The 23079-nt window shown below is 40.6% G+C and overlaps 2 protein-coding genes across 5 annotated transcripts in view; one reads left to right on the top strand and one right to left on the bottom strand.

The window, feature by feature from the left end:
* Positions 1-409: 409 nt before the first annotated feature.
* On the top strand, positions 410-7502 carry LOC5511014 (leucine-rich repeat-containing protein 74A). Of its 4 annotated transcripts, none has more exons than XM_032380192.2 (3): positions 410-555; positions 4543-4596; positions 5906-7502. In XM_032380192.2, exons 1-3 carry the CDS (start codon positions 550-552, stop codon positions 7172-7174), a joined length of 1329 nt encoding a protein of 442 aa, XP_032236083.2. In that variant the 5' UTR covers positions 410-549; the 3' UTR covers positions 7175-7502. The 4 variants fall into 4 exon arrangements, with proteins under 4 accessions (XP_032236083.2, XP_001631411.3, XP_048588666.1 ...); XM_048732709.1 differs by lacking the exon at positions 410-555 and adding an exon at positions 2945-3416; XM_001631361.3 differs by lacking the exon at positions 4543-4596.
* A 311-nt stretch (positions 7503-7813) lies between these two features.
* Positions 7814-23079, bottom strand: part of LOC116617479 (centromere protein F) — a 40025-nt gene continuing 24759 nt past the window's right edge. The window contains exons 10-16 of the mRNA XM_048732380.1: positions 22763-22996; positions 22129-22419; positions 18285-18401; positions 18021-18092; positions 9564-17485; positions 9047-9198; positions 7814-8696 (exon numbers count right to left, since the gene is read on the bottom strand). Of these exons, the coding sequence (XP_048588337.1) occupies positions 8392-8696; positions 9047-9198; positions 9564-17485; positions 18021-18092; positions 18285-18401; positions 22129-22419; positions 22763-22996 (9093 nt within the window). The 3' untranslated portion in view covers positions 7814-8391. The remainder of the gene's footprint in view (positions 8697-9046; positions 9199-9563; positions 17486-18020; positions 18093-18284; positions 18402-22128; positions 22420-22762; positions 22997-23079) is intronic.

The raw sequence follows: 23079 nt of genomic DNA on the forward strand, positions 1-23079 counted from the left end.
TCGTTATGTTCATGTCTTTATGTTAAGCTTCTGTCAAAATGTCGAACCATTCACACTTGAACATATGAACATAAGGGTGCACGCGCCTATGACATTATGTCGTTATGTCACTAGTGTGCACCAGGCACTTACATGGCCCTTGTGTAAAAAAGTTAGTAAAAAGCGAACACAAATCTGAAACTATGGCAACGCTACGCAGTGCAGATTATAATCTCCCTTTACAAATCACTGACATGATGTTTATTTTTGTTATTTCGCAAAATGGATAAATTTATTTCAAACCGAAAATGAGGTTTCGCTTAAAATAAAATGATAACAATCAAACAGGATTCGATTGATGGCTTCAAATGACAGATAATAGGGCTTTTAATAATTAACCGCATTCTGTCATCCTAGTTTGCATGCAAATACAGAACGGATGTTTAAAACTATCAACGAAAACTGTGAGTCACAGTGTCAACTTGCAGCTGAAATCACCAAGAGCTTTGCCCTTTCTAAGAACGCGGTAACACGAAGGAAATTATAAAGACCAGGCAACAGACTCCGGCAATGAAGGTCAGTAAAATGTGGGAGTTTATATGTTTTCTTTGCAACTTTATGTTACACTGTGAGTGGTAAAGTAAGCAAACTTTTGTTGGCGCCTTAAAAAACATCCGTTTAAAATTTCTTGAATTATCTGAAAAGGGAATGGTTTCGAATTAAAACAAACGTGAAGAAGTTTATATTATGAATTTGAAATTTTACCTATTTTCCTGTGAATTTACTTTCTGCATGTCTCACAGTAAAAAAATGGAGTAAGAAATGATTTTTTTAGGTTGAGATTTCTCAAAGGAGCTGTGTGAACATTTTTTTCAAACAATATCAAAATATTCATTTTTTATTTAAGATTAAAAAATCCCCTTGGGTTTCTATTTCTCGTTTTCTTATTATAAGTCCAGCTTGTTGACAAACATAACACGATTTTAATGACTCCAATAGCCTGCGCGAGTCATCTTTCTATTTCCTTTTTTTACTTTTAAATGAAGAAATTTTACACGCAGGAAATGATCAAAATAAAGCTCATAAATCATACGGGGGAAACAAGAAAAGGCAATCTCAATTTTTGTAGTATTTAGGGTACAACTAAGTGAACAGGTGAATTTCAGCGGCGTTTTTGATGACACATCCTGAGCTGCGCTGAACAAACAAGCGTTATTATAGCATTTGGAGTTTACACGAGAAAAAAAGAATTTTCTTTCATTTGGAGTTTACACGAGAAAAAAAGAATTTTCCTGTAAAATTACAGGAATATTGAAAAAAAAACTGAAACATTCTTTATCCTAAAAATATGAGTTAGGGAGTGTTCATTATTTATGGCCGGGGAGGGGGGTTTCTGTACGCCCCCCTCCCCCCTTTGTCAATCCCAAAACTTTGTTGACCCCCCCCAGGAGATACCCAAAAACTTATTTGACCCCCCCCCCCTCCTTCTTCCACAAATCCACAAAACTTCCTTTATAATACGAAATATAGATACATATAAACAAATCATGCAATGAAAAACAACAAGGAAATAATATTTTTTTATAAAACACTTAATTTTAAACAAGTCAAATGTGGCCTTGTGGCGTTTTGAAACAATAAGAATATGTATCTATACCTATATCTATCTTTGAATAGAATCAAAAAGCCCAAATTGTCGTAGTCTCGTACAACAACAATTAATACGATACACCAAAAACTGGAACTTGAACTCAAATTTTCGCCTTTAAAGACTTCTTCAGGGCGGACTGAAATATAGAGTCTGCCCTGAAGAAATCTTATTAAAGACGAAAATTTGGCAGAGTCGAATTCCAGTTTTTGGTGTTTTATATCTATCTTTGAATACACTAAAAACTGGTGATCGACTCTGCCAAATTTTCGTCTTTAATAAGACTTCTTCAGGGCAGACTCAAGTCTCAAGACTCAAGTGAGTCAAGTAAGTTTTTTTTTGGTGTATTGTATTTTTTCTTCTGGTTCAAGAACACGACAATTTGGGCTTTTTGTATTTATTCGTATATCTATCTTTGCATGCCATATCACTAGTCCAATTTTATATTTAATTGTCCTGTGTCCTTGGTCTGATAGATCTCCCAGATCTTGTACTCGCGGGAGTATCCGAAGCAGGAACGCTCTCGCTGTCAGTGTTTTTATTGATCCTATAGGTCAAGCTTAAATGAACTACTACCGAGTAATAGATATTGATGAATTTGTCATTTGTGGAAAAGTGTTCACGGCACAACAGCAGTAAATGTAGCCAAAATATGTTATTGGCAACGCTATAATAATAATAAAAAAATAAGTTGGGATGAAACATCAACATACCTCCATGTGGAGACGGCCCCCCTCCTCCCCCCCCCCCCCCCCGGCCATAAATAATGAACACTCCCTTATAGATAATCAGTGTTTAGAGCTTATGCATAATTAGCTAAAGTGTTCACCATTTGCAGTTTGGTTTAAAATGATAGGGAACAACAACATAAAAGCTTTAAAAAAATGTGGTCTGCGAGAGCGGTATGATAACATAGGGTTACAGAAAACAGTTTTTTTTCCCGAAGCTTATCATATCATCGCCATTATCTCAATCACTACTTATCTTTCTCGTTTGCGAACCAAAAACACAACCAAAATAATTGTAACCTCTACCAAGTCAAACCCCGTTAGAGTTTCGACCCAAGGTGAGATCAGCTTGAAATGTTTTCAAAGGGGAAAAAAATGACTTATATCTCAGTGAAGACTGCGAATTCTTCGGATAATAAACTTTAGGGGAATATCTACCGAAGGGAAAGGGAGTCGTCCTCTTGGTTTGGTGGTCTACATTTCAATTAGTCACGTCATCCTATATCGTAGTGTTACTCATGTCTATTATTGGAGCGGACTTTCCAGTGGAATGGATCCCCTAGTCCCTCCCCCCCCCCCCCCCCCCCTCCCATTCTTCGAGACAAAAAAGGAGAAGTAAGGTCCCGCCAACCTCGTCCCCAGACGCCATATTGAAAATTACCCAGAAGACCCTAGGGACGAGGTTGGGTCCCGGCGGCTTATTAGAACGGTAAAAAATATGTATATATTTAAAAACTCCAATATTTTAGAGCATGTTTGCCGAAAACTATGTATGTTGCTTATGTCAGAAAAAAAATTACTTCTTCAGTTTGTATAATACAAAAGTGACTATTTTAACATGAGATTGTACACAAGAGTTTTATATTCGATTTGATATCACATTTCACCTGCAAATTTACAATGTGACCAAATACAATAATGGTTACTATGCCAATCAAGTAACGACAGAAAAGTATATTCGTAGGATAAATCTTAAACGTAAAGTCTGTAAAGTCGTAAAGGCTGTATTTTTAAACTTGCATTGAATCAAATCTCCCTCAAATTCAAGGCGTAAATTTAAGGTAAGGAGGAAAAGCTGTCTTTAATATGGCTGGTATGTTCGTTAAATTCATTGTTTAAACGCACATTGTAGACAATTTATGCGAGCTGTTTTCCACTTCTATTTATTATTTCACACCTTGAGGAAACGAACTCTTTGAATAAAAATAACAAGCTAAATAGTACGAGTTTCGATCGAATAAGGCGTTTAATCAATCTTCGTAACGTTTGTTTTACTTTAAGCCAAGAACATATAAATGATATATCTGATTTAGAAATTACATCCGTAGACATCGCAAGCTCAATATTTTTCGTTTTAGTTTTGGTTTTATTTAGCATGTACTTAAACAAACACTCATTTTACACTCAGTTTTTTTCTTTATAATTTTACGGGATTTTTTACCACAATGCTACATTTTGAGGTAAAAGCGAGGCTAATGACGGCAAAAAACCGCTACGTTTCACTAAAAAAATGAAAGCGTAAGAGATTTGTAGCTTTTTCAAACTCCTTTTTAACCATAAAAGCTGACCTCCTAGACAGTTTCCTAGTGAAACCAGTTGAAAAAAATACAACCATTCGCTACAGGCTAGGGTATATGCTAATTGCCATCGTCATTTCCAATTTAAATTCTCAAACCCATAATTATTATTTTTTTTATATATTTTCATTTCATTTGAAACTTGACTTTCGATGGCCTAACATAAATGATTTAATTACGCCCAGTAACGAAGATATCGAATCTAGTCTATTCTAGACTTCTAGTTTTAACGTTAGTGCTGTGTTTGGTGTTTGTCATGCATTTTGAGCAGATATGATGCAAATTTAATCTGGACGTTATAAAGCTAATTTACACTTCATTATCGATTCGTAAAAAAAGAACTCGGAATACATGGATAAAGAGCGGGGCAATATATTACAAAACATCGTTATGATACCCGAATAATCTTGCGCGAATATTGCCTACATTCGCGGCATAGCTGTATTCCCCTTGTTTTGGTTTGAAAAACGACTTAGTCTATACTGCCTATTTCGTTTATCAACAAGGTAAGGTTAACATGGAGAAGAGTAACACTTAGGGTTAAATCGCTATTTATCTTTTGTAACTTATTTGAAAACAAATATGGGCAACTGTTTTTCATTGTTTAAAGCCAACTGGAAGATCGCCGAGAAGGCCTGGACCGAAGCTAGTGTCACAAGCTCGGGTAATAGACGCATTTATGGATATTAATTGATAATCTAATGCCACCCGCAATTCCCTGTCACCAGAACTCATCTACCCTCTATTCCAAAAAAGATGGCACTGGGAAACCATGTGTCGCAGCCCGCAGTGATTCACGGGTAACGTATAGATGGCTGAACAAACTGGTCTCTGAAAGTCATGTGAATGTTCACGGCAGACGAACTAGAATACTTTAGTTCTTCAAACCTGGAATTGCTTTTATTTACCCTTTTATATTCACTTATTTGTTTGATGTTGATTTTCCAACCTTATTTAAAATAGGTCTATAGGGGTTTTAATAAAACGCAGAAGAATTTAGCCAATACGTGGTCCCCGGGGGGAGGGGTTCTTCCCATGTCGACCTGATAGGGGCGCTCTTCGTATTTTGTAGGGGTCGAAATCGGGCCTCGGGTATATTTTAGGGGGGGGGGGGGGGGGGGGCGAGAAAAAAGGCTTTTCTCTTAGAAATGGTATCTCTAGGGCTTCTTTGGTATTATTAGGGTAGCAATTTTTGGTCGTTCAGGTATTTTTAGTGGTATTTATCGAATTTTCCGACGAGCATCCCTATCACTTTTCCCTTGGACCCCCCCCCCCCCCCCCCCCCCGTGGCCCTTTGGCGTCATCATCCGAATATATAGGATAATTGAGTAAATTTCTTATTTATATTTCTCTGTGGGCATCCGCTCGCGTTTCCGTTTACCACAATACAAATAAATAAATTGACTAATATTGCGCTTATTTAATTTTCTAAGAGATAAAATGTTCTTATCTCCTTTTACCGTCACGTACAATCTAAAAACAACTTCCCAGATATTTCTTTAAGAGGGTGAATTGTAAAACAAATACACTTTTGGTATGCAGAATAACATTAAGGGATGCAGTTGTTTATCTTAAAAAAGGTCAAGCAGTGTTTTTGATGAATTAAGTAATTATTTTGTTTGAACACGAGTGTGGGTGTGTTGAATATGGTTAATATGAGCGGCTTGAAATCCGGTAACATTTAGAGGAATATCAGGGAAATAATCAAGAGGGTGACTTAACCGCATTATGTTTCACATGCGATTAAATCAAGATTGAAATTCCTGAAAGGTTAAACTAGTCTTAAAAAGCGACCCGGCCAAAAAGTAGAGGACAGAACTAGAAGGAAATATACAGAACCAAGAAAACTTGAGAGTTCCCAACTGATAAGAGTAGCAACACTTGTCGTTAGTAGCACGATGGAGAAATTCCTCAAAGAAAACCCGCACATTGTCAAGCTAACTCGTAATGAAAATGTCCATTTGACTTCACAGGGAAAAGCCGTGTCTCATACGAACCTCTTGATTCACCTGAACCGCGTGTTAAAAAAGTACGAGGATGAGAAGAAAGTCATGAATGAAGACGAGGAGTCAACAGCCTTGCAAGCGGATGACCTACAGGAGAAGATCTACCGCCTCGACAGAGCCGACCGAGACACGGAGGTTCAAGAAGCATGTCAAGTTCTTGATTTAGACTCTAAGGAGGAGTTTTTCAGGAGATGCGAGAATTTGGGAATTCCGCCATTCGCGATGACGTATTTTTTAGACAACATGGCGCGTTATGTCACTGAGCTGGTTATGAGAAATCTAGGGATAGCTCCTGAAGGCGCGGCTGCTGTGGCGGAGATTTTGGCGGGAAATTCGAGTGTGCGCGTGCTTGATTTGTCAGTGAATGGAATCCAAAACAAAGGAGCATTTGCTGTGGCGCAATTACTGGAGCACAATCAATGGATCACGGACCTCAACATCTCTGAGAATAATCTCTCTAAATCAGGCCTCGACTCAATAGGAAACATGCTTATTTTGAATAACACTTTGACTTGTCTGGATGTTTCTAGAAATAGTTTCACGTGTGACGACATTCATTTCCTTACGAACGTTTTACAGACTGCGGACGCTCTACTTTTTTTAGACTTGCGCCATAATGCCTTCAAGGAAAAGGCAGGGCTGTACTTAGGCGAAATGGTCAAGAAAAATACCTCGTTGCGTGAACTGTACATAGGATGGAACCACTTTGGTGACGAGGGCGCCAAGCACTTATGCGCGGGTTTACAAGAAAATCGTTCGCTAGAAATACTTGATATCTGCTGGAATGAAATCGGTCGTGATGGTGCTGGCTACATTGCAGAATTCATAGAAAATAACGGCAGATTGGTCGAGTTAAATCTCGATAACAACCACATCACTGATCATGGTTTGCGCAGCATCGCGAGGGGGCTCGAAGTTAACGAAACACTGAGGCTTCTAAAAGTGGGCTTCAATTTGATAACCTCTAGTGGAGCTTGCAAGATTCTAGAGTGTCTTTGCTTAAATCCTCATTCAGCCCTTGAGACCTTGCACCTAGCGGAGGTTGAAGTGACGTCTGCTTTTGAGGACTTGTTTTGGCGGGTGAAGGTTAAGAAGCCTTTGTTCCGCGTACTTGAGATGAGCTCGCCCGGTGGCGATCATTACCACTTTCAGAAGCCTCCAAGTGCACTTGCGATGTTGGATGACTATCTACAGCGGAACGGGTTTAGCAACGAGACAGATGAGCAAACTTCTTGAGTTGACCAATAGGCGACTTGAACTAAGACACCACGTGACTTTTTTGGGTAGCAAACTTTTCGTGCTCCGGCTTTTTGCGGCAAAATAACAAAAACTAATAATCAACTTATTCAGCGCTTAGGAATTAGCCAGAAAGTTTCAATATCAGAGAGGACTAATATTTATTGAAAGATTATTATTTTCGTCTCTCTTTTGCGTGGTGGCCGTGTTTATTTTGGAGCAAGTTTGCAAGATCGACTATAAAATTAAAGTTGTGTTTTATACGAACTTTCATAAAAGGATGATTCCGTCATGTTTTGGTACGCATTAAAGCATTACTTTAACCACGTTGGTGACTTGTGAAGTTCTTGTCAATAAGACAGTACGTTCTTTGCACCCTTTTTGACTACCTCCTGAAACTTTCTTTTTCCAAATCCTCATTCGGCGCTTAGGACCTTCTATTTGAGGACTTGTTTTATCCGTTTGCTCCTTGTGACGGGTTGCCTGTGTTGTACGCTCCTAATGATGGATTACTTGTGCTGCGTTGTATGCTCTTATTGATAGACTACCTGTGCCGTACGCTCCTAGTGACTGGATTGAATTCAAGGGTATATATTTTTCAGAGGGGGTGGGGTTGTTAACAGGAAAATTATACGTTCGTGCTTGCTCGGATGAACTTTTATTAAAAAACGTGAAACTGCTTTACAGCACCTCTAAACTATATTCCATTATAATGCCTTATTTTGTAACTTGTTTCCTAAAAAATAGTGTGTGCATTGGCTATAGGAGGCACTTAGTCCTTTGAACAAATATAAAGATAATACGCTTACAAATTCATATATGAAAATGGAAAATGCGTGTGAATAAGACTCTTTGCAGATAGAAATAGAGCCTATTCCCTTTCACGCCAAATTATGCGCATCTTTCTATTTTGCTCTTTCTTTTTTGACTTTTTTTCTCTCTTTCATTCTCCCTCTCCATTCCCTCTATGTCTCGGTCTCCCTTTCCTTTGCCTTTGTCTTCCATACCTTTGTCTTCCATGACGCCATGTGGTTCCATGCCTTTGTCTTCCATGACGCCATGTGGCCGCCATCTAATTCACCCTATTTTGTCTTGTTTCCTCTCTATCTACCTCTCATCGTGGTTGTAATCACCCTATTTTGTCTTGTTCTCTCTCTATCTACCTCTCATCGTGGTTCTAAATCTCTCTATTTACCTCTCATTCCCTCTTTCGCTTTCTAGTTTTGTTTACACTCGTCTTTATTGCGAGCATTCGATCTCTCTCTCCTCGCCTCCTCTCTCTTCGTGCTCGGGCTCGGGCTACTCTGCACTTCATTGCTGTTGATGTCCGCTCGGATTTTCTCGTCAGCAGGGGGTGTTCGGGAGTCACGATTACTGCTTGTCCGGGAGCTGTATCGAGTCGATTTGTCATCGGTATCACGAGTGCTTCTCGAGCTGTAGCGGGATGTTTCGCGGTTTTTGTCGCGGCTAATATCCTGGTCGGACGTGACTCGTGAGCTGTACCGACTTGAACTGCGGCTTGCTGTTCCACAAAAAAAATATATTCTATTGTTATTACATTATATTATATGCTACAACACTGATTGGATGTTAGCTATGGTGAATCATAAGACATACCACGGGGCTCGCCATTCACTAAATGTGAATGGATCACTAAAAGTTTAATTTAAAAAGCAAAAGATACGAAAAAGCTGGGCCCAAACTCACGAAATAGGGATCTCAATATAGTCTATGAAAAAAATTTTCCCATCCTCACAAAAGCGCACGACAATTATCGTAGTTATATAAGAGTAAAACCACCATTGTTTGTTTGTTTTTGTTTTCAAATGTAAGCGACAAGAAAGGAGAGGCTGATCTACATTCTTTAATTACCGAATCGATCTTTGTCTAATTCAGTCTCATTCCGTCTTGTGCTTTCTCTTTGATCATATTTGCTGGAGTCCAAGGATTTGCGTTCACTCTCTGTGCGCTTTACATCTTTGCCCTTCTCGATGGAGATGGAGCTGATATCGCTCAATTCTTTCCTGTAAATTGAGTAAGGAAAGAACCATTATTCCACCTGGATCTGGTGGATCGCTATTTAAAGCTAACAAAGTGTAAAGAAGTACTTTTAAAATTAGGAGACTTAAAGGAACAATCCAGGTAGACAACAAGCATTTGATGCATTATAAGCAGCATCAGGCCCGTATACTGGGGGGTGGGGGAAGGGGTAGTGTTGCGTTCGACTCAAGCCAAGATTCGCGGCTGAGTGGAAACGTGGCTGGTACTAATTAAAGTATGTAACTGAAATACTGATATGGAGCCCTAAAGAACCCCCCCCCCCCTTCCCCAACCCCTCTCTTACGGCCTGAGTAGAATGTGTTTGGAAAACTATTGTCAAAGACATTACCTGCTGGAGACGTCGGTATAGCTCACATACATGGAATGCGGCCTCTGCTGTGTGTGCCTCTGCTTGTCCACATCAAAGATCAGAGTCGTGGATGCGTGCTCTTGTGGCAACGATTGTCGCTCTCGCAGATCTCTCATTTCATTCTCGTACTTGCTTATAGAAATCTCCAGTTGTTCTATCTTGTCCTGTTTGATCTCGTTGTCATTCTTCAGCTCTGCTATCTGCAGCTCGTAGCGGTCATTAATCTCGTACAGCTTGCTCTTCTGAGAGATGTTCTCTTCTCGCAGCTCTATGATCTCTTTCTGTAGTGTATCGTTTTCTTTGGTGTATTCTACTCCAGTTTGCTTGGCAAATTCAAGATCTTTCTTCAGGTTATCAAGCTCAATCTCCAGGGATGTCTTCTCAGCGCGGAGGTCCTCAATCACCAGGGCCTTGGCCTTATCAGCCTTGCGGTATATCTCACTTTTATCCTTTATTTCTATCAAATGCGTCTCGATATCTTTTGACCCCTGTCCAAGACCATCGCTATACTCGTTCAGCTTACGCTTCAGTTGTGCGATTTCTTCATCCTTGTCTTGCGCCTGGCCTTGCAGAGTCGTGATTCGTTTTTCTAGTGAGTTAATCCGGGCACTCATTTCCGAGTTTTGCTTGTCTCCTTGATTGTCAGACTCTCTGGATGTTCCTAGCTTAAGCATCAGATCCCTTATTTCTTCCTCCAATTCTTGAATCCTTTTCTTCGCTCTGTCGAGTTCATGTTCTACCTCCTGCACTCGTGCGTTGTGTGCAATCACCTCCTCTCTCAAATCAACATTCCATTTCTCCATTTTTTTGTACTTCGTTTCTAATTCTCCAAAGTTTTCTTCAACGCTCTTGCGTTGAATTTCAAGCTCTGCTATTCTTTTCTGTAGCTCAATGTTTTCTCTTTGAATCTCGCTGTCTCCTCTGCGACCCCTTCGTTTGACGACTTCTGTCGGACGTTGCCCCATCTTTGTTATCTCTCGTTCGTATTCTGCCATCTTCTTCAGTCCCGCAGCAATCTGTGCTTTCAGATCTTTATTCTCCAGAAGAACAGTCTCATTTTCTTGTCTCAGCGTCTGATTGTCGGTTCTCTGTTGGATGTAGTCCTTGTTGTTGAGATCACGTTCATAGAGAGCATTATCTCGCTCCGTCTGCAAGCTTTTGATTTCCATCTCGAGTGTGCTGATCCTTTTGTTTGCTTCACCCAGATCAGTTTCTGCGCGCTCTTTTTGCTTCTGCTTATCTATCAAATCATCTTCAACTTCTCTGAGTCTGTTATCCAAGCTTGTCTTCTCCATTTCAAATTTGTCTCGATCCCTCTTCGCTCCATCTAGTTCATCAAAATCAAACGGCACTTCGCTCTCCACGCTCTCTACCATTGCAACTTGGACAGGAGCAACTTCTTGATTAGCTGCCATCTCTTTCAGTTTCTCGTTGTCTGAGGTGGCTTTTATCAGCTCTAGTTTCAGGTGTTCGTTATCTTCTTTTGCCTCGTTGAGTCCCATCGTGAGTTGCGACACATCAATCTGAAGTCGCTGTATTTGGTATTTCAGGTCGTTTCTCTCCATGGCCACTTGCTCCTTCTGGGCACGTGTTTCTCCTACCTCGTCTCTCAATCGGCGTATCTCTTTTGCCAAATCTTCCTTCTCGGTCTCCATCATCTCCTTGTCGTAGCGGTGCTCGTGCGCTTCCTTCACGACTGTGTTATAGTTCTGTTGAGCGTCCCAGGAATTCTTCTTCAATTCAGCGAGTTCGGCCTTCAGTTTATCATTCATGCGATTTGTCTCGTCAAGTTGCTTCTGAAGACCTCTTACTTTTCCTTCCTCTCTCTTGTAATCATCTTCCAGATCCCACACCTTGGCTTTGACAGCTTCCAACTCTTTCTCAGCCTTGAATTTGCCTTCACGTGCACTATTCAGCTGTGCTTCAAGCTCTGATACCTTCCTTTGGGCTTCAAGGTAGTCATGGTACTCAGTGTCAGATCCATCTGACTGATCTCCTAACAGATCTTCAATCCTCTTGTTCAATTCTTTGATATCCTCATTTAGCGCTATAATCTGCTGATCCTGGATCTCATTGGTATTCTTCAGTCGATCCAAGTGATGTTTAGTGGTCGCTAATTCCTGCTCTACTGTCTTAATGTTCTTCTTACACTTCACCAACTCTTCCTTGTCGGTCTTGTGTTTCTCTTGAACGTCCTTCAGGTCCTTGGTTATCTTGGTATTGATGCGTTCCATCTGTTTCAAATTGTCTTCAAGCTTGTCCTTCTCTCGAACATGCCCTGACAATTCGTTCTCAGCCTTGGCATGATTTTTCTTGTGCACAAAGAGCTCATTCCTCACACTTTCTTTCTCAAGGAGTGTCTTCTGGTAAAGAGCCTCCAGCTCCGTCAGCCTCTTAAGTTTTGCGCTATCCTTTCCTGATCCTGTCTTCTGAAGCTGTAACGCATTCGTCTGTGCTTGTAGAGCATCGTACTTCTTCTTCAAGGTTTTATAATCGTTGGTGAGGCTATTTTTCTCATGACGTAGCTTATCAATCTCACCATTCAATCTCGACTTCTCTTCCATCGCTTCCAACTGAGACTTTTTTAAGCGCTGTTTGTCATCTTCTAGAGCTTCTGTCCTTGCTTCCAGATGATTGTGCCTTTGATTGGCAGTGAGAAGCTCAAGTTGAATCTTTTCGATGTCCTTTTGGGCATTTTGATAGTTTGCTTTGTACTCCGAGATTTGGGTCTGGTAAGCCCTTACGTCATTTTTCAACTTATCATTCTCCGCCCTTAGTAGACCAGCAGAGTTATCAAAGCCTGACATCTTGCTGTCTTTGTCTCGCAGCTGCAGTTGAAGATTGGAGACTTCTTCTTGACTTTTCTGAAGGTCATCACGGTAGCGCGCAATCTTGTCCCTTAGCCTGCGAAGCTCATCCTCGGAACCTCCAACGCTAACCAACGAGCTTGATTCCTTCTCCAGAAGTTCTTGTTTCAAGCGCTCAATGATCACCTGGAGATCAGCTACTCTCTTCTTGTAGTTTTCCAGTTCTGCTTTGCTTTTGCTCAGCTTTTTGTTAGTATTATCAAGGTCTGTTTTCATACTTGATTTCTCTTTCTTCAGGGTCTGCATGGCTTCTTCCTGAGCAAATATCTTGTTCTCACAAGATTTGAGTGACTCCACCAATGTGTCATTGTGCATCTGAATGCTTTCATATTTCATAATCCAGTCAGAACACTCCTCTTTGGTTTTGAAGAGCTCCTTCTCCAAAGTGTCACACTTGCCCTGTGCTCCACTGGCCTCCCGTTGCAGCTCGAGAACCTCTGACCTCAGTTTCTTTATCTCTTTCTCTTGGATTTCGTTTTCGTTTTTTACTGTTTTAAGCAGGCTGTCCTTTGCCGCCGAGTCGTTCGAGTTGCTTATGAGTAGCTCGAACTCCTTAACTCTTTTCTTCATGACCACAACTTCATTGTCCTTCTCATACAAATCCTCTGCTTTGTCATCGCGTTCCTTCTGAAGAGCCTTACGTTTTCGTATTTCTTCGTCAAGCTGTAACTCGGTGGTGCTCAACTTACTGCGCAGCTGTTCCACTTCATCCTTCAGAAGCTCATATTCTCTCATTGTAGACTCGTACTTTTCCATCAAAGGCTTCGCATCCCTTTTAAGGGTGTCGAGTTCCTGGTGAGCCTCTTTCATGCGGTTCTGTGCCAGGCTAGACGTGGTTTCATGCTTAGAAATCTTGCCTTCGTATTCAGCCATTTTGGAAATTAGATCTCTGTTTTTTTCAGACATGACTCGGTACTCTGCCTCTCCGTCTTTTAGTTGTCTTTCCAAGCGTTTATTTTCATCACGAAGCCTTGCAATCTCATCACTGTCTCCAAAGTCCATGTCTGGAGCGCTTTGTACTGATTCAACTTGTTGAATTTGTATTGGCTGCATAGGAATGATATCTGCTTGTGAGGCAAGTTTTTGCTCCAGCTCATTAATCTTGGCCTCAAGCTTCCTTCTGTTTTCACGCAGTTCCTCCACGTATTCATGCTCCTTTGTAAGTTCAACATTGAGCGCCTCAAGCTTGTCTTGCTGCTTCTTATACCTGCGTTGCCCCTCGGCCATCTCGTCTTTCAGAGTTTGTAGCTCCGTTTGCATGTCGTCTAAGTCTTCCTCGGCAGAGGTACGACGTTTGATTGCCTCATCTAGCCTTGCTTCAAGATCTTCTATCTTTTCCTCTGCATTGTGCAAGTTATCACGCAATCGCTCTCCATCTACAAGCAGCTTCTGATTATCTATTCTGAGTTTGTTATTCACCTTGTCTTTTGATAGATTGGACTCCAGCATGCCATCTTTCTCTGCTTTTAGCTTGTCATTGGCGTCACGAGCGATCGAGAGATTTGCCCTTGCGTTCTGGACTTGCTCCTCTAGATGCATGGCAAGATCTTTAAGCCTCTTGACTTCCGCGGAAATGTGATCCTTATCATTGCTAAGATCACGCACTTCGATCGTCTGCTTGACAAGATTCTCATCAGTTTGGAGGATTTCATCCTGACATGCGCGCAGTTTCCGATTGGCTTCTTCCAGCTGCTTTTGCAGGGACTTTCTCTCAGCCTCCACAGTCTCGGCTCGAGTTTCAAACAGGGATCTTTGGTTTGACGCTTCAATCCAATCTTTTCTACACTCATCTCGTTCCCGGCTTAGCCTGTTGTTGGCTTGCTCTAAATCATGGCATTTTCTCTGAAGCACAGAAATCTGGTGATCAAGTTCAATACCCCTCTCCTCAGCCTTTTTCAGCGAAAGGTCGATGTTTTTCATTTTGCTTGACTTTTCGTCAATTTCTACCCGAAGCATCTTCTCGCGATCCTTGCTAGCGTTATACAGAGCCTCCAGATCTCTCAGCTTATCATCATCAGGAGAAGACTGCAGGCTATCTTCAAACATGACTGGTGGTGCTGACTCCACCAGAATGTTCTGTACTGGACCTTGCATAGGCATGTTCTCAAGCTGAGCAATCAGTTCATTGATCTTTTCCCTATTGACCTCATTGGCATGCTTTTGGGACTCCAGTTCTTTGCGCAGAGTATTCACTTCATCTTCCAGTCCCTTGTTTTGTCTTTTGTAGACGCTGTTGCTGTTTTCTTGCTCCTTGAGGTCGGCAGACAAGTCCTCGATAATGCGTTCCTTCTCCTTGACTAGGTTCTTTGCCTGGATTACTTCGTTCTTAAGTTTGCGGAGCTTGCTTTGTGACTGCTCACTGTCCGTCTGATAGAAAGACTTGTCTTTCTCGATCGACTTAACTTTGGTGTTGAGGCTGCTTAGTTTGTAACTCATAGAACCAAGATCGCCCTCAATTGCTTCGCGCTGGTCTCTCAGTTGCCCACGCTCTGCTTCAAGCATAGCGATCTTTGCTTGGTAGTCTTCAATTTTCTTATCTAGGTCTTTCTTGTAAGCCGTCAGCGCATCACAAGTTGCATTACTTGAAGCTAATGAGCGTCGAAGTTTCTCCAGCTCGCTCTCGGCATTGCGCAGTCTCTCCATCAGGTCAGCATTTGTCGACTCTGCCTTCTTTAACATCCTCCCTAATGATGAGTTAGCTTTCTGTTGCTCCAACAGTTTCATTTCCAATTCATTTAAATCTTCTTTAGAATTTCTTAACTTTTCATTGGTTTCAGACAATGAGTTCCTGAAGGTATCCTTCTGCTTAGTCAACGAGTCAACCTCCGTTTCCAACTTGTTCACTCTCGTTGGGTAGTCAGCTAAATCGTCCTCTAGTTTTTCCTTGACAGCTGTTAGATCTTCAACCTCTTCCTCTAAAGCACTACATCGTTTCCTCAGTTCGGCAGCCTGTCTCGAAGCATCCTCATTACCGGAGCCTCTACTTTCCAGCTCTCTCTCCAGGTACGCAATCTTATCATTCTTGTCTGTAATCTCACTATTCAGGAAGTTGATAGACTGCTTGTTGGCATCGTTTTCGCGTCCTAGTGTATGTACTTCTTGTCTTAAGGATGATAATTGACTTTCTAGACCTTGATTCCTGCTGACATTGACCTCTATCGATGTGCGGCTTGAATGTCGCCGAACGCTTCCTCCTTCAAGGTTTTTATATTTCTCGAGCAGACCAGCCAATTGGATCTCTGAGTCATCTCTCTCCTTGGCCGTCCGATTCACCAGCTCATTCAGGCGGTCAATTTCTGCTTCATGGAGGTTAATCTTATTCTGAAGTTTCTTCACTTCGCCTTCTCGCGCTTCCAAATTCAATCTGACATCAGCAAGCTCGGTTTTATTCTCGTCAAAGTCCTCGTTCATGTCAGCCAACTGTCTCCGGAGCCTGTCAATGACCTCTTGCTTCTCTGCTAGCTCTTTATTTAGGCCATCCACTGCCCCACGGTGCTCCAGCATTTCTTTCCTGGACCTGTTCAACTCGTCCTTGTTCTTACTGTGCGTGACTTCTATCTCAGTGATTTGATGCTCAAATGAATCTCTTTGCTGCTTCAATTCAAAAAGTTCTTCTTGAAGTTGCTGGATTTTTAGCTCAAGGCTTTGATGCTGTTCATCAAGAATCTGGCGCTTGCTCTCGGATGCCTCAAGTTTTGACTCTAATTCTTGGATTGTTCGAGAATTGGTCACCAGCTCTCCGTTTACTCCCTCCTTGTCGTGTTCAGTGTACTTCAGCTCGGCTTCCAGCTCTCCAAACCTCTTCTTTCCATCCATGAGATCATCATGAAGTCTATCATTCTTCGCCTCAAGCTCTGCAATCTTCCCCTCAATCCCAAAAATCTCGTCATTCTTGTCTTTCAAAGACTTTTCTAAGACGATAATTCTTTCCTTTAGCTCTTCAATTGTCTTGTCCTTCTTTCCGAGATCTTTCTTCCGCAGTTCTATGACCTTCTCCGACTCTTGAAGCTTTTCCTTGAGCTCTGCAATCTCGTGTACGAGTTCCTTCACCTTGGATCTCTCACCACCAAGCTCGGCCGATCCAATGCTCTTGTTTCTCTGCGCGTTGTCAAGCTCACACTTCAGCTTGGTCACCTGGCTGCTAGTTCTTGTCAAGTTATTCCTCAGGGAACTATTCTCAACCTCGTGCTGGTGCACGAGCTCTTCCAGTTCCTTGATTCTGTAGTTGGATCGCTCTAACTCCTCAGAATCAAACGCGGAGAAGTCATCAGTTGGTGCTGATTCCACAGCTTGGACATTTTCCACTTGGATAACTTCAAATTGCTTCTCTGAGGGTCGGTTTCTAGCATTTTCTAGATCCTTCTCGAGCTGAATATTCTTGCTTTTGAAACTCTTCAAGTCAAACTCCAGCTCTGTGATCTTCTTTTTGTAGGACTTTTCTGAGTCGAGCAGGTGATAGTTCTTCTGGTGGAGTTTGTCATACGCATCCTCCTGGGCTTGATGTTTCCGCTTCAACTCATACAAGGAATCTTGTAGCTGGTCTTTCCCGACCTTCATCTCATTGATGGTGATCACATGTTCCTCTACTGTTTTGGTAGAGATCATCAACTCATGCTCCAAATGGTCTATTCTCTTGAGATCCGCGTTTACCTGGTTTTGGTACTTCACCAGCTCCGTTCTGTTGGAGTCGAATTTCACTTGTAAATCTTGAAGAGCTGTTTCGAGCTTCAGAATGGTGGTCTCACGATCTTTTACTGCAATCGTCGTCACATCCAGTTTCTTCTGAATCTCTAGAATTAATTTCTCCTTTAAACTAAGCTTTTCTTTTTCTTTTCTCAGCTTTCTTTTCAGAGTTTCGTTTTCTATACGGTACTCTTCTTTTCTCTTAGTCTCGGTGCTGACCTTGGCTTCTAGCTTAGCAGCCTCTAGTTGCTTTTGCTTCTTCAGCCTTTCATAGTCTTTCTGAAGATCTTCTTGCTTCGTGCGTACGTCGTTCAGCTTATCTTCCAGCTCCTGGTAGTCTTCAAACAAAGCCTAGTGTGCATGCAACGAAACATAAGGAACCACTCCATTAGGAGTTAACTTAGGAAGGCTGACAACAATAGCTAGGAAAAAGAAACCAAATAAAAAATTGCATTCGCAAGGACTTAGATGGAAAACACTCGCGTTATCCATAGATCATCATTGTTGGATTTGTTTGCTTTTGTAGAAAGAAAGTGCCATCATGGATCGTGAAAAAACATTTTTTTTATTATTTGTTGTCGTCGTCTGTCGTCTTTCACTAGTATGGCATGTATGTATTTGCTCTTTACCCGATGGAAACAAAGAATTAACTAATTTTGACACTGCTCTATCTTAATATCTCATTGTACTTGCTGAAACTAACGATAAAACCCGGGAGGGGGGGATTGTACGAATTACCTAGAAAGTAATACACAATTACGGCGCGTGTGAGTATTATATCAAAAAACAAGCACTACAAGTAAATAAGTTCTTATTATTGTTAACCAGCTGATGTAAAATTAACCCAAATCAGCAAATGTTCGGCTGACAGGAGACTCTCTAGTACCTTTTTGGCGACAACCGCGTCATCGTACTCTCTCTTCAGAGTGATGACCTGTTCGTGGCTTGACGTGATCACCTTAAAATAAGTAAATAAGTTATTAATATTGTTAACCCGGTAATGTAAAATTACCCCAAATCAGCAAATTCCTATGAACTATATAGATAGACTGTGTTTGAATGATGCATTTATAAAAATATGCAAATCTTGACTACGTGCCTGATATTACGAAGTTTAAAATGTTCGGCTGACAGGAGACTCTCTAAGTACCTTTTTGGAGACGACCTGTTCGTGGCTTGACGAGATCACCTTCGACATGATGGACGGTGGTCGGACAAGGGTCTGACAGTCTGACAGGAGTCGGACAAGAATCGGCCACTTCGCTTGCTTTAAAAGACGCAAAAAAAAACATTTAATTCGCAATTCCGGAGGGTAAAATTAAGTCCCTCAATCTACCCTGGCGATCAGGGGGTCGGAAAAAACTCACAACACTCATTTTTCTCGCCCCTGCCACTTGCTTCGCGCCATAGGAATCCCGAAAACTCTAAACAACAATTTCCAAATTAAAAATCCATCCTGCTAAACTTAATGGAATCGCCACATCGAATTTCGCAATATTCTTAAAACATAAGCATTCTTTAAACCCCCCACCCCCAACCCCCATCCAAAATCCATATTATTGGTTATATATTTGTGCAAAAAGCCGGGCTTCCTGTGTTAAAATGTGTTGTAGCTCGAGTCTACGATCCCTGGATGATAAACAAATACGGTAGATGAGTTTATAAACTGTTTCTCTAGAATATCAAGTAATCAAAAAGTTAGAGCTTTCTCAGACGAAAAGGCTCACCGACGAACCGATTTTATTGTGAAGTCGGTTCGTCGGTGCCACAGAGAGCCACAGAGAGTCCAAAACACCACAGGAAACTCGCTGAAAGAATGCCAAGGCTTTGCTCTTTTGGTAAGTCAACACGATGCCGTACGCCGCTGACTTTCTTCCTGCTGATGATGTGTCATAAAGGTAACACTGAACTAAATCACATTATTAAACTATTTTTTCTCAATACGATGTTTTTGTTCAGGATTATTTGGTATTTTTGTTATGGTTAGCTTTGGCGATTCTAGACAGTCAAAATTGATGCAAAGAAATTAAAATAGTTTTTTGGGGGTTTAAAATTTTATAAAAAGGGGACATTGTGACATCATTAGTCATTCTTGAGTAAAAATGATATTCTTTGCTGCTGTACGTTTATTATCAATCTCATTTTAGATTATACGTTACAAATTGCGCCTCAAATGAAATATTCATTTGACACTCAAATCAAATACGTTCATCATATACAATACGATTGATTAATATACGATTAATATTCTCTACAATACAATTCACAGCTGGACTTGCTCCCTGCTGTCTGGAGCCGCGTTTGTTTACATTCCAAAGGTTCTACATTCCGTGGATATGAACTCACATCGAAGTCTCAAACAATTTAAAGATGTTTAAAAACTTCCCTTTGGTTTGATATGTGTAAGCCTGAAACCATGGCTATCGAAAGTCTGAGCTTTTTGGGCCCGCATGGCGGTAGGCAGGGCTAGAACCTATTTTTAGTTTTTAGATCAGAGTTGTATACTAAAATGTTTGCATTGTTCAAATGTTCTTTTGGTTTTGGCTATCATTTATTATCATTTTTGCTAATTTGCAACTCTGAACTTATATATCAATCCATTTAAAACAAATATTTATATTTTTGTTTTGATTTATCTATATCCCTATATCGAGTTTAAAAATGAAAATGCATTTCTTAACTTGTCGAATGGAATAGCTAGTATTAAAATACATGTATAATGTTCAAATAAACTTAACAGTCTGTTCGCGTTTACCTGGAATAAATTCAGGTTATGCGTTTGTTTCTAGAAGTTTCCACATATAAAACAAATAAAGGAATTTAAACAAAGCAGCGCTGGGATGCATTCCAACCATACTTCGGAAAAGATAAAAAAAAAAAAAAATCAAACCAAATTCTGCTGCAAAATATTGATAATTGCCAACACCAAGGTGTTCATACCAGTAATAGATTGTATAACCCTACGATTGTTATTAAACTTTCATTAATCCCATCGAAACATTGTCGCGATAATGGCCCAATTATAATTGGAGATCTGACTTTTAAATGCACAAAGCTTATATACAGATATTAATTCATACGTTGAGATGTTTGCAAAAGTATTTTTGAAATGATTCCCCTTTGAACTACGTTTAATGCACTTTTGCAAAAGCCCACACCCACCAAAACACCAAATTGCTCTAAAAAGCATTTAAAAGTGATTAAAAACAACAAAAGTACAAGGTACTCACGTGAACTCAAGAAACTTGCTTTGCGACTTGAGATCGATCAGCAAGTGCGGGCACTGTTCACTTGCGAATGCCAAGAGATTTGTAGAAGTACAGAAACAAGCGTCCAACCTCTTGCGAAGACAAATTCAAGTCCGAAATCTAGGAGTGTATGCTGCCAGGCTTGTGTGCTTATCCGCGCTATGATTGGTTGAGTTTGACTCCTGGAGAGATTGTTTATAGCTACGTTTATTGATTTTTCACGCAAGGACAGGGCGTTTTGTAGAACTGCTTTCAAGCTTTTAAATTTTTGCGCGGTGTGATCAGTGTTGGGTGATTTCACAGTTGTTATGGAAGGTTTCAAAGTGGAGCCTCCAAAACGGTCACCCCAATGGCCGGATAATGTCTTCGTTATTTGGAGGTGCCTGTTAAATAGAGGTTTATTTATTAAGTTTTACTGATGAATTTGGAATCATATTATCCGCAGTATTTACAGAGGTTTATTTATAAAGTTTCATTGATGATTTGGAATCGTATTATACGCAGTATTAATAGAAGTTTATTTATAAAGTTTCACTGATGAATTTGGAATCATATACGCAGTGTTTATAGAGGTTTATTTATAAAGTTTCATTGATGATTTGGAATCATATTATACGCAGTATATTAATAGGGGTTTATCTATAAAGTTTCACTGATGAATTTGGAATCAAAATATATGAAGTATCCGTTAAATAGAGGGTCCCATGTATTTGGACTTCCAAAGTCCTTATTTTAATTTTTTCAGTCAAACTCTTTAAATAAAATCCCTCGGATACCTCCGTTCTCTAAACACGGTACAATGCAGTATCGCAACATTGCACTTTTGCTTTCTAGACAAAATATCCCAGTTTACCATATTTGTGACAGCTGTGTATGAAAGGACACAGGGGTCCAAATTAAGCGGCCACCCTAGAAACCGGTTGGCCAATCAAGTGTTGACCCAACTTCTAAAAATATGACGAAGGATAAGGGGGACAGTAATCGAGTTCAAGGAAAATTAAAATAAAATTAAATATAAGTTTCTTAGAGCCAACGAGTTTATTAATAACCATGTATTTAATAGTGCTTTTAAAAAGAGTTCTAAATATGACAATTCAGTGCAGATGAATTTGTATTATTTCTAAGCTGCCATCGAGGCCTGGAAAGATATATGATAGATACCAACACATGACTAACACACAATAACATCTATGACTTCTACTTTCGAACGTTGCTTAAACGCGCATTATGTGCGAGGTAAATTGATGTATATAATGTATATTGATTGTCAAAATTAATAACAAAAACTTTAAATATACGAATACACGATAAAATATTTAAAAATTATTTCCTTAGAGGCTGCTAAAATCAGCCAGAAACCAACGCATGCGATCGCCTCAAGGATGAAACACACGATTTTAAATATCGATCATATACATTTTGAAAGTTTAGAATTAAATCCTGTCGTTGATTGACCTGATTGATCAATAAAGAAACAGATAAATAAAATAGTAAATGAATGAGTAAATAGAAACAGTCATCATCTCTTTTTAAAATGCTCGACTTTTCATTGACACATTGTCCTTCATGAATCGGGTAACATTTTGCAAATTGATTCCTCGGTTTTCCTTAGGGTGAACCAGGCTTTATGGCAAAATTAGGTACTACTGGAATAGTGCGAACCAGACTTTATGCTACAGAGTTGTACTATGTCTCCATTGGGAACCAGGCTTTGGTATGGATAGGAACCACTACTTGACTCCTCTAAAAGTACTTCCTTGTTACTGGATACGAGCTGTATCGTCCGCTATAGTACCCAGATGATCGATACGCACTACCGGAGCTGTACCCGCGGCTTAAGTATATTCCACTGTTTCCTGTGGTGTACCTATAGGATTGTGCTCGGCCCCCTGTAGTGGTCGTACTGGAGAGGGTGGACGCCGCCTCTAGCTGGGTGTCAGTGATGGTGGATGACCGGGAGCGAGTCTCGTTCTCGCTGGATTCTGTTTTTTCGGGGGAGCTCTTAGTGCTTGTGGCCTCGGTGATAATGGTGGTTTCCTGTAACAGGGAACATATTAATGTTATCTTCGTTGAAGCAGAATCACCGTCACCATGATGATCATCATCTTCATAGTCATCATCACCGCCACAACCATAACTATCATCATCATCTCGGTCATAATCATCATTATCAACAACAACAAAATCGTAATCATCATCACTACCACCATCATCATCATCACCATCGTCACCATAACCTTTAACAACAAAATCGTTACCATCATTATCGCCTTCATGATAACCACCTTCTTCGTCATTAAGAGCATCAGCGACATCAAAATCGGCATCATCACCACCACAATCGTCACCACCATTATCACCAACATAATCATCCTCTTACCTTAGAGCCACCCTCTTCGCCAATCTCGTTTTTGAAAGACTTTTTCATCTCATTGACGTCATCAGCAGTGAAGTACGCTGACCGCTGTGACGGGCTCGCGATTCGGGAACGAGGCGTGGACGTCGCCACAAAGTTGCCGCTGACCAGACTCGCTGTATCGCTGTACGTAGACTTGGGTGAAGTCACGTAAGACACGTTCTCCTTTGCATTCGGCTCTGAAATCAGCTTCACAACCTAGATCGCGGACAAAACGATATCATCAGACATGAGTAGGCGCTCAATAATGCAAGAGATTAGCTGAATCTACGGAATCAAAA

This window comes from Nematostella vectensis, chromosome 9, assembly GCF_932526225.1.
Source record: "Nematostella vectensis chromosome 9, jaNemVect1.1, whole genome shotgun sequence".
Taxonomy (NCBI): domain Eukaryota; kingdom Metazoa; phylum Cnidaria; class Anthozoa; order Actiniaria; family Edwardsiidae; genus Nematostella; species Nematostella vectensis.